Source organism: Oryx dammah, unplaced genomic scaffold, assembly GCF_014754425.2.
Source record: "Oryx dammah isolate SB20612 unplaced genomic scaffold, SCBI_Odam_1.1 HiC_scaffold_6, whole genome shotgun sequence".
Taxonomy (NCBI): domain Eukaryota; kingdom Metazoa; phylum Chordata; class Mammalia; order Artiodactyla; family Bovidae; genus Oryx; species Oryx dammah.
The window spans coordinates 29790602-29801906 of NW_024070190.1; the positions used below are offsets into that span (position 1 = coordinate 29790602).

Here is an 11305-nt window from a genome sequence, read left to right on the forward strand (position 1 = left end):
ACATGTAGAATGGGGACTGCAGGAATATTTTAGCAAGTGATTCTGATGAGAAACTGTTGTTTCCTCACAATAGTAAACTTTAAAAAACTGAATTTTTAAAAACAGAGTTTGATGAGATGGTTGGATAGTATCACTGACTTAATGGACATGAGTGAGCAAACTCCAGGAAATAGTGAAGGACAAGGAAGCCTGGTGTTCTGCAGTCTATGAGGCTGCAAAGTTAGACACAATTTCGCGACTGAACAACAACAAAAAATTTAGTATTTAAATTTTTCAAAAGGCCCTCAATCCTTTTATTGAATCCTTGGGGCAAGGTATGTTTTAGGGCCAGAATTGTATGAGATTCAGAAGTTTGTGAATTTTAGGAAGGTAATACACTCTATGTACTATATTTTGTAAACTGCCCAGGAAGGTTTCATGCAGCATGCCATTAACAAGCAGATATATCTACAGCAAAACACACACATTTGTGTCAACAAATAAATACTATAGAGAGCCTCACAACTGTTCAAGTTTTGCTGGCAAATTAATTCTATCTCAAACCATTTTTTTTTTAATTTCCAGTTTTCAGAGCTTTGGGGAGTTCAGAAATAAAGATGAAAAGACTATAACCTATATGAAAATCTTAACGCTTATTTTACAAAGTTTCAGGTTTACTTAGTATCCCAGAGGTCCATTCTATAATGATACTCAGCCACTCAGCACTTGACCAAAATACGTATTCAGTATACATCAAGTTCCTCCAGCTTAAAATCAAGTCCTAATATATATGTTCAATGTAGAACAGTTGGAAAATACAAAAAAAGAAAAAGTAATAACCCACAATTTGAATGTAAACTGGTATAGCCAGTAGGCAAAACAAATGGCAAAACCAATACAATATTTTAAAGTAAAAAAATAAATAAATAAATAAATAAAAATAAATTTCCAAGGGGAAAAAAAAAATAGAGTTACCACATGATCCAGCAATTCCACCCCTGGGCACATATCCAGACAAAACTGTAATTCAAAAAGATACACACACCCCTATGTTCATAGCAGCACTGTTTAAAATAGCGAAGACACGGAAACCAAAATGTCCAGTGAGAGAAGAATGGATAAAGAAGATGTGGTGTGTGTGATGCTACTCAGCCATTAAAAAGAACGGAATAATGCTATTTTCAGCTACGTGGATGCCCAGAGATTGTCACTTACTAAGTGAAGTAAGTCAGAGAGAGAAAGACAAATATCATATGATGTCACTTAAATGCACCTGGAATACTCTTTCAACCTGAGGGTTTTGCTCTTTCTTAAATTCTGGGAAATTCTCAGTCATCATTTCTTCTAATATGTTTTAGGGAAATTAAAATGGAGGCAGTCTTGTTCAGGCTTCAGAAGTAAGGCAGCAGACCTCTGACCAACTTCTGATCTTGCCTGGACCCTGCCTGGACTACATGCCTACCTGTAATCGCACAATTGTTACCAGCAAGTCAAGTGGCCTGTGATCACAAGCAGGAGCCTCCAAAACTGCAATGTGAGGTCTCACCTATGGGGTCGACACACCGCCCAGGACCCTTTTCCCCACTAGGACTCCAGACTGCTGTTACTCAGGACTTCCCCGTGCTGTTCAAGTCTGGATGTAGAATTTGGTGATGCATATGTTACTGCCTCTATTGTTTCTATTTCTTTTCTTTTAATGACCATATGGACTCTAGTGGTAAAGAAATGACTATATGACTATTAAGTCAAATAATCCTGTGTTAAATACTGAAATTATTTACTGTGTGACTTAGCAGCAGCAGCAGTGGTTTATTAATGAATCCTTCAATCCTAAATTGAAAGAAAACTTTCAGCAAAACAACATTGCCTCTCCACTATTCACACTCTTTCCTCTTTTTGGAACTCCTTTTTTTTTTTTTTTTTGAGTTTCACATTAATTGGCACTTTATTTCAGTTAAAACCTAAACATTGTCAGTTTGAGAAGAAATCCACTGTGATATATAGATCTCCCCATTTTAATTCTAGGGTTTCTTCTTTTGATCCTTGGTAAAATTTTTTATTCAAGAAACAGAATAGATACATATATATATTTAAAAACATGAACCATTAGAGAATGAAATAGGAAATCAAGAAAGATTTGAGTTTTGGATAGGAAATTAAGAAAGATTTAAGTTTTGGCGGCCCTTGCCTTTTTTTAAAGTTCTTTAAAGACTGTAGCTGAATAAAAGGATCACTGGCTCCGAGTCTCCTAGAGATAACAAGTGATGAAACTAAAAACAAGCAAACCTATATCCCCAAACAGGGTCAGGTAACCTCAGTTCCCTACCCCCACAGTAAAAAACATGAATACCTTTAGTAGCAGTTCAGAATTCATCTTTATCTCCTACCCGCCCCATCAGTAGAAGTTTAACATCATGATTGTTTAGACATCCGTATTTTTGTATATAGAATATAAACTTGTATTAGATGACAACTGATTTTTTTTTTAATTCAGGTAGAGAAAGAAGCAATAACTTTTAACTAAAACCTTCTACATTTTTTGATTCCTGTTCAACTTGCTACCATTTAGCAAAAAGCAAAATTTTCATAGTGTTTACCTCAAATCTTACTGCTTTACAACTGTGGCATACCCTCCATTAAAAATAAAAAGAGAAGCAGTCAATCCAGTGATTAATTTAACATGGCTTTCATTGGGGAAGGGGGGGGGAAGGGGGGGTCATGACGAAGAGACCAATAGACAAAAAAGGTAAATTAAACATACAATGCTTTTCTTTAAAAAAAAAAGAAGAAAAAGAAGAAAAGAAGAAAATGTTATTTTCAACAAAAGGGGAAAAAAAGCATTGAAAGCCCATGAGTCAAGCCATAGCCAAAACCATATTCTATCTTAAGTAGCTTTTCTTTTTTTTCCCCCTCTTTTTTTTTCTTTCTCTCTCTCTTTTTTTTTTTTTTGGTTTTTTAAATAAAATCTCTCCCCAGACCATCATCACTTTTAATCTTCCCCAGACTGGGCTTCATCTTCAGACCCTTCATCCCCAGATTGCTCAGGTGGAGGGCTTGAAGACGTTTTCTTTTCCAGAGGACTTTCTGGTTCCTCATCATCTTCTTTGGGACAAGGAGTCTTTTCCTTTGATGCCTCTGAAGCTGTGGGGCGACCCACTTTCCCCTTGCCTTTCACAGGACGTGGCGTCACTGTGGCCTTTAGCCTGGGCTTCGGCGTTTTCTTTTCTTTTCTCTCAGGCTTCGACTTCTTAACCATCTTTTTGTTTTTCTTTTTTGAACTGCCATAGTCACTATCACCATCGCCTTCTCCTAGGAAATCCTCATCACTGCCGGAATCTTTCTCCTGGAATGGCGCCTCATGCTCCTCTTCTTGCTCGTCCTCACTGCCCACATCTTCCATGAGCATCTCCCTCTGTTTAGAGGCTGCTTTAGAGGCTGCCTGCCGTTGCTGGCGCACGTTTTTATGATCTTCTTTTTCATCTTCACTGTCCTCTGCTGAATGAGAATCATCCTTCTTAGTCTTCATATCTTTTTCTTCTGAGTCCTCACTATCTTCCTGTGAATTCTTTCCAGATCGCCTCTTATTTTTAGCTTCTCGGGGAGATGATCGAATTTTCTTAGCTGGAGGGCCTGAATCTCTTCCATAATCTTCATCAGCATCATCGGATTCCTGAAATTGTGAATAATCAACGACCTTCCTACTTCTGACAGGCCGAGACATGTTCGCTGTGGAAACAGGACCGAGTCGAGGAGCCAAAGACCAGGACCCCCCCAACCCCGCGCGCTCAGCGCCCCACCCCCCCCAACTTCGGCCGCTGCCGCCGAGCCCCGAGCTGCTGGCTTCTCAGACTCGAGCTGCTGGCTTCTCAGACTCCGCCGCTCCCTGGTTCAGGGCCCCTTAATCAGATGAGCCCCCAGCTCCCCAGTCTCTTCAAAATGGATCTGGAATTCCTAATTAGACATTAGTTGGTGCCTCAATTTTTACACATATGTATGTACTTCCAGGGAGAACTTCCAAATGTACAAGCTGGGTTTAGAAAAGGTAAGACAATCAGAGATCAAACTGCCAATTTGTCGGATTATAGAGAAAACAAGGGAATTCCAGAAAAACATCTTCTGCTTCATCAACTACACTATAAGTCTTTGACTGTGTGGATCTCAACTAACTGTGGAAAATTCTTAGAGATGGGAATACCAGACCACTTTACCTGTCTCCTGAGAAACTCGCATGCAGGTCAAGAAGCAACAGTTAGAACCTTACATGGAACAATGGACTGGTTCAAAATTGGGAAAGGAGTATGACAAAGCTGTATATTGTCACCCTGTTTATTTAACTTACACGTGGAGCACATCAAGTGAAATGTCGGGCTGAATAAATCACAGGTTGGAATCAAGATTTCCAGGAGAAATATAAAAAGCCTCAAATATATAGATGATACTATTCTAACGGCAGAAAGTGAAATGGAACTAGAGTCTCTGGATGAGGGTGAAAGAGGAGAGTGAAACAGCTGGTTTGAAACTAAACATTCAAAAAACTCAGATCATGGCATCCAGTCTCATCACTTCCTGGCAAATACATGGGGAAACAATGCAAACAGTGACAGCCTTTATTTTCTTGGGCTCCAAAATCACTGCGGATGGTGCCTGCAGCCATGAAATTAAGACTCTTGCTCCTTGGAAGAAAAGCCATTACAAACCTAGACAGCGTATTAAAAAGCCGAGACATCACTTTACCAACAAAGGTCAGGATAGTCAAAGCTATGGTTTTTCCAGCAGTCATTTACAGATGTGAGAGTTGGACCATAAAGAAGGCTGAAAACTGAAAAATTGATGCTTCTGAATTGTGGTGCTGGAGAAAACTCCTGAGAGTCCCTTGGACTGCAAGATCAAACCAGTCAATCCAAAAGGAAATCAACCCTGAATATTCACTGGAAGGACTGATGCTGAAGCTGAAGCTCCAATATTTTGGCCACCTGATGGGAAGAGCTGACTCAGTGGAAAAGACCCTGATGTTGGGAAAGATTGAAGGCAAAAGAAGGGGGTGGTAGAGGATGAGATGGTTAGATAGCATCACTGACTCAATGGACATAAATTTGAGCAAACTCCAGAAGACAGGGAAAGACAGGGATGCTGGCATGCTGCAGTCCATGGGATTGCAAAGGGTCAGATACGACTTAATGACTGAACATAACATACATGTGTATATATACATATATATATTCTCTTGATTTTTCTTGATTTCTCTGTACTACAACTGGGAGAATTACTCAGTACTATCTTCCAACTCCGAAGAATTGATGCTTTTGAACTGTAGTGTTGGAGAAGGCTCTTGAGAGTCCCTTGGACTGCAAGGAGATCCAACCAGTCCATTCTGAAGATCAGCCCTGGGACTTCTTTGGAGGGAATGATGCTGAAGCTGAAACTCCGGTACTTTGGCCACCTCATGCGAAGAGTTGACTCCTTGGAAAAGACTCTGATGGTGGGAGGGATTGGGGGCAGGAGGAGAAGGGGACGACAGAGGATGAGATGGCTGGATGGCATCATGGACTCGATGGACACGAGTCTGAGTGAACTCCGGGAGTTGGTGATGGACAGGGAGGCCTGGCGTGCTGCAATTCATGGGGTCGCAAACAGTCAGACACGACTGAGCGACTGGACTGAACTGAGGGAGCCAAAAGCAGGATAAACAGTACCACAACAACAATAGCTAACATTTACTGAAGACATACTATGAGCCAACTTTATATATTTTTTTCATGAAATCCTCTCAACAATGTTTTGAGGTAAGTACTTTTATTATACCCATTTCAAAGGTGAGAAAACAGAGACATGGGGCCATTAAACAATCTTACCAAGATTACCAGCTAATAAGGACCAAGGACCAAAGGTCTGATTCCAGAGACCATGCTCTTAACTACTGCTCTGCTGGCTTCCATCCTGACCAGAATGCTCGAGAATTTTGATTTAACTCCGAATATTTTGCATACAGACAGGATTTTATTGGCTGGAAGTCAAGCCATATTCCAGGTAGAAAGTAGCAACTGGCCTCATGTTTTGTTTAGTGTTATTCAGCCTAGGCCTATACCTAATACCAGAAACTTAGTTTTCAATGCCTTTTTACCAAAAGTCCTTCTGACTTTGCCTGGGCTCCACGCATTTCATGTTTATCTCTAGATACCCAGGACCATCCATGGAGGCTTTCCTCTGACTCTGCCTTTTCACCACCCTCACTCTGCCCTAATTTATAATGCCTAGGAAAGGACTTTATTAAGGCATTCATACAAAGTACCTCCAAGAGTTCCATTTTTCATTTTACTTCATAGTCAAAAGCTTTAATATTAAAGGATTAAATTTGTAATGTGAGTCAACAACATGCAATGTCACCTAAAAAGAGCCAAACTTAATTTTAGGCTGCACTGTTAAAAGCATAAGATCTAAAAAAGTAAAACTCATTAGTCTCACTCTACGCTGTGCTGCTAATTCACTCAACAAACATTAACTGAATAGCTCCTAAGGACCAGGCGCTGAGCAACACACTACTGACACATGATCAATCACCCTTTCTCTTTTCTACTATGCATACATTTTCCACATTTAATCCTCACAACAGGCCACCCCAGGAACAGTATGCTCCATTTATAAAAATCATATTCCAGGGAATTTTCTGAAATTTAAAAAAAAAGTGTTTTAAAAAAAGAGGTTGCTAATACTGTTGCTTTGTCATCCAAAATACTTATAGACTTTTCCGAGGTTTAATACACAATTTTACAACAGAGAGATTAGTGAAGTAAAAGACAGAAGGAAAGACTAAAAGGAGCCCATAGAAGAGAAATGGTTAGGCAACAATAACTTGAGGAAAGTTCAACATTTGCTGACTGGAGAAGTGCTGTCTGTTTCCTTTTTAATAAAGATTAAAATTATATATAATTTATACGTATAAGTTATATAAAAGTCATGACCTAGAACAATGTGTAATTGTTAAACCATGACCCAGAAAAATGTGTAATTACTAACATCAGAAAGAGTTACAATGGCTCTTCAGATTCAGCCTTTCCTAACATCAACTTCAGAGCTTACAAGTATTTTCTATGATGAATATGTTGAGCTAGTCTTAATGAAACTTAGGCAGAACTTGAGACTGGTGAGAAAGTCAACACAAAGTCTAAGCAAAATAAAGTCTTAAACTTGAGTTGTGGCAGCAGGATGGAAAAGAAAAGGAATTTATCAGCCATAATTGAAGAAGACCAACTTTGATAACCATATACAGAGGGAAAATGAACCAAGCATCTAGGCTCCAAACTTTGGAATAAGTTAGTGGCACCATTAACATATGTACAGACCATGGAAAAAGGTGCAGATTTAGGACAACAGGTGAATTTAGCTTGATATATATGACTTTGAAGTGTCAGCAAGACACTCCGAAGGAGATATTCAGCAGTTAAAATTAGGTCTGAAGGACACAGACAGAAAGATCACACAGGCGAAAGTGTTCAGTACAAAACCTGGACCCCTTTATACCTTCCAGCTTCAGTCAGACCAAACAGATGTAGTTCCCCAACAGAGGCAGCTCTCCCCCATTTCTACCTCCAAACAAACTTTTCTTTAAAGCCAGACACCCTATTTTCCACCTGGTTAGCACTCTGTCACCTTTTGGAGTGCTCAGGGGTCATTTTCCACCATGAAGATGGTGCCGGTTCTTCGCTCTCTCACTTCGTGTACCTAGTTTCCAGCACCATGCCTAAAACAGCAGGCACTTGAAAGACTAAAACAATAGACTTGGCATGTGCTCAGAAAGCCTGGGAAGAAACCCTATCCTCTCAGAGGGGACCGCTGAGAAATGAACTTGGATGACATTCCCAAAAGAGAAAAGAAAGTGGTGCTAAATACAGGTAATCATCATGGAACACCTTTATCTAGGGAACAGTTCCCCAAAATGCTTCTGGACTTCTTTCAGGCCTAAATACACCACTGTAACACAAGGCTCGTTCACAGGTTGCTGGGAAGATTAAATGAGATAGCATATATAAAGCACCTACTGTGCCTGGCACTCAATTAATGTTCCCTTCTGTTCCTCGGCCCAGTGTGAAAACATGATAGAGCTAGCTTCTTTCCAACTTCAGTAACCCTACAAAGCCTAGAAAGATATTTTTTGAGAAAGGGAAACTAGACTTGTCAGATGCTCTCTCTGGAGCAGAGTTTTTACAACCTCCACATTATTGTCACTTTTGCCTGGATAATTTTTTGTTTGGGGGGCTTCCTGTGTAGGAGGAGAAGGGGGTGACAGAGGATAAGATAGTTAGATAATATCACCAACTCAATGGACATGAGTTTGAGAAAACTCCAGGAGATAGTGAGGGACAGGGAAGCCTGGTGTGCTGCAGTCCATGGGGTCAAGAAGAGTCAGACACGACCTGATGACTGAACAACAGCCTTTATAAGCCATCCTCTTAAAAGTTAACCAAAACCGGTAGCTAGCCTCCTAAATGTCAAGCAAGTCTAAATAAGGCACACAATCTAACCACTCAGTACATTATCACACTGAGATCCTTAAAGACAAATGAATATAATGAAAGTACGAAGAGCCAATCACAAAAGGCCTTCACACAAAATGAAGAGATTTATTCCAGTACCCAAGTGTCTAATCCTACCTTCATGTCTACACTTAGTAAAGACTTACAAGTTTTAGGTAGACAGACACTGCTGCTGCTGCTGCTAAGTCGCTTCAGTCGTGTTCAACTCTGTGCGACCCCATAGATGGCAGCCTACCAGGCTCCCCCGTCCCAGGGATTCTCCAGGCAAGAACACTGGAGTGGGTTGCCATTTCAAGTTTTAGGTAGACAGACACTAATGACATGTAAAATAACATTATACACATTTAAGAATTATTAAGTATCATATGCTCATGTATTGCAACAACAACAAATTATACACACTGACCAAGAAACAAAACAAAAACAAAAGCTGAGTTAACAGTTCACTAGGGCTTTTGATCAAAATGTGAAGTTAATAAAGTTGACCTCGATAAAGTTACTTAACTTCTCTATATCTGTTTCCTCCTTGGTAAAATGGACATATAGTGTCTACCTTGGAGGGTGGTTGTGGGACTGAATGAGTTAAAATAGGTAAAATGCTGAAACAATACATATTAAACATTATTTTTTATGATTATTTTTAAGGCTGCATAGTCAGAGAGAAGCATATCTTGGGTGACTGTATAAAAGTAGGCACAGTAAAGTCAAATAACAATGAACTTGAACCCAGATTCTTTGTGTTCAAACTTCAGTTCCTTTACTGTTTCACCTGGGCTTCCATTTTCTCATCTGTAAAACAGGAAAGCACTTTGAAAATGGAGGAGCAGAAGAGAAAAATCTAAGGGCTGATCTTCAGTAGGATAGGAGGGGGGAAAGTTGGAGCTGTCTTCCAGTATGGTACAGGAAACTTTGTTAAGAAGGTGCTTTTCAAGGAAAGCATATGCCTTTGTTGCAGGAAGGGGGAACCCTTCCAGGGCCTGAAAGTGGGCTCTTGTCTAACACTCAGAAATGAATTATCTGAGGAGACGCACATGCCGACAAAGCAAGGGACTTTATTGGAAAGGGACACCTGCCGGAGAGCAGTAGGTTAACAGAACCCAGGAGAGCTGCTCTGCCCCAGTTTCTTGAAGTCTGAAGTTTTATGGTGATGGAATTAGTTTCCGGATTGCCTTTGGCCAATCTTTCTGATTCAGGGTCCTTCCTGGTGGAACAGGCATTGCTTAGCCAAGATGGATGCCAGTGAGAAAGATTCTGGGAGATGGTTGGACACCTGATGTCTCCTTTTAACCCTTCCCAAATTCGTCTGGTTAATGGTGGCTTGTTCATTCCGTGTTCCTTACCACAACCTCCTATGGTAAAATAACTCATGGCAAATGGTTATTACAGTGCCTGGCCAGGGTGGGCGGTTTCAGTTTGCTTCTCCTAACAACTCAAATTCAGGTAGGTCTGACTTAAAAGCCTTTGCTTTAGTCTGTAGTTTGAAAGCTTAAAACGAAAACAGACATCCTGAGTCGTGAGGGGAAAAAAAAAAAGTTTATTTTCTTTATATAAGGTAGGCACAGTAACACTTTGGCCCTTTGAAGGTAACATGAATATATTAAAGATATCGGCAGGGATTTCGTAACTATCCATTGGAAACAGCGTGAACAGACCACCGGACTCCTAAGTGATCTTTTCAAACATGAAAGATTAGTTCTTTCAAAAGTGAAGAAGGGTCATGTTGGAAGAAACGAAATTTGTATAATCAGGAGTGTCCCAATAGTTTTAAATCAGTTTTATATATCTAGCTTTACATAGGAAACCCACTGCCTTCCAAGGAGCATTTCAAAATCATCAAGAAACGTGCATACTCCACTTTATATTTATCAGGAATAAATATTTTAAGTAAGTAAAAGTTGCAACATCAAATCATATGTTAGGTGCAGAACTATCTCCACTGCTGCCAAAAGTGCAAAGAAGAAAAATTAACCTTTCCTAACCATTTTGGCAAACGCCATCCCCACGCCCCCGACCCCACTCCCGCAAAGCCTTGGAGGCGGGGTCTTGGTTTCTGGTAGAAGATTTGCAAAGGTACCAGCATTCAGATCCACCTAAGTACTAAAAGGAAGGTCAAAGCGCCCTTCCGCGACCTTTACGAAAAATACTCAAGAATTCTGTCATTGCCTCAGGGTAGGCCAGTCGCTGGGCATTCTCCTCGTCATCCCCCAGGGAAGAGGAGGTGACCGCGGTTGACTCGGCTCAGATCGGGTCCGGTCCGGTCCTCCCGGGTCGCACAGCTAAGCGGGGGCGGGCTCCCACGTGGCGCCCGCAGCCTGCCCAAAGCCGGCTCCGCACCCCGGCCGGCGCTCTGATTGGTCAAGGGCGGCGGAGCGTCTCAGGAGCCTGCAGCGACTGGGCCAAACTGGGCGGACAGCGGGCAAAGGGTCGCAGCCAGGCGGGCAACTACCAGAGCTACCCGTCCCGTGCGTTGGCCTCATGCCGGAGGTTGAGGTTACCACCCAGCGCCTCTGTCGCGCAACCCTACGTGGCCCCTGGCTAGCGGCAGGCATCGTCGCCCTCCACCCTATGTCAGGTAGGGCTCACCTCAGCGCTGGAGGCGCCTCCACCTTCAGCTTTTTGGGCTTTGGCTCCTCCTCAGCCGCTGCCATCTTCGCGTTCCCACCTCACTTACGCTCCAGGGCTCGCCCCACCCCCTTCGGCTCCCTCTCCCCGCCCCCTGGCCGCATCACCGCCTCCTTGTCACTAAACCCCGCCCCCTTTGGCTCCTCCCAGTTTGTGCCTCTCCCAGCCCTAGT

General features: G+C 41.7%; 2 protein-coding genes across 2 annotated transcripts in view; both read right to left on the reverse strand.

Annotated features, from left to right (window-relative positions):
- ADK (adenosine kinase) overlaps positions 1–11221 on the reverse strand; it is a 536287-nt gene extending 525066 nt beyond the window's left edge. The window contains exon 1 of the mRNA XM_040242472.1: positions 11094–11221. Within this exon, the coding sequence (XP_040098406.1) occupies positions 11094–11158 (65 nt within the window). The 5' untranslated portion in view covers positions 11159–11221. The remainder of the gene's footprint in view (positions 1–11093) is intronic.
- On the reverse strand, positions 2911–3776 carry LOC120865301 (nuclear ubiquitous casein and cyclin-dependent kinase substrate 1-like). The gene has a single exon (XM_040242485.1). The coding sequence runs from the start codon at positions 3698–3700 to the stop codon at positions 2969–2971; it is 732 nt and encodes a 243-aa protein (XP_040098419.1). The 5' UTR covers positions 3701–3776; the 3' UTR covers positions 2911–2968.
- Positions 11222–11305: the final 84 nt, after the last annotated feature.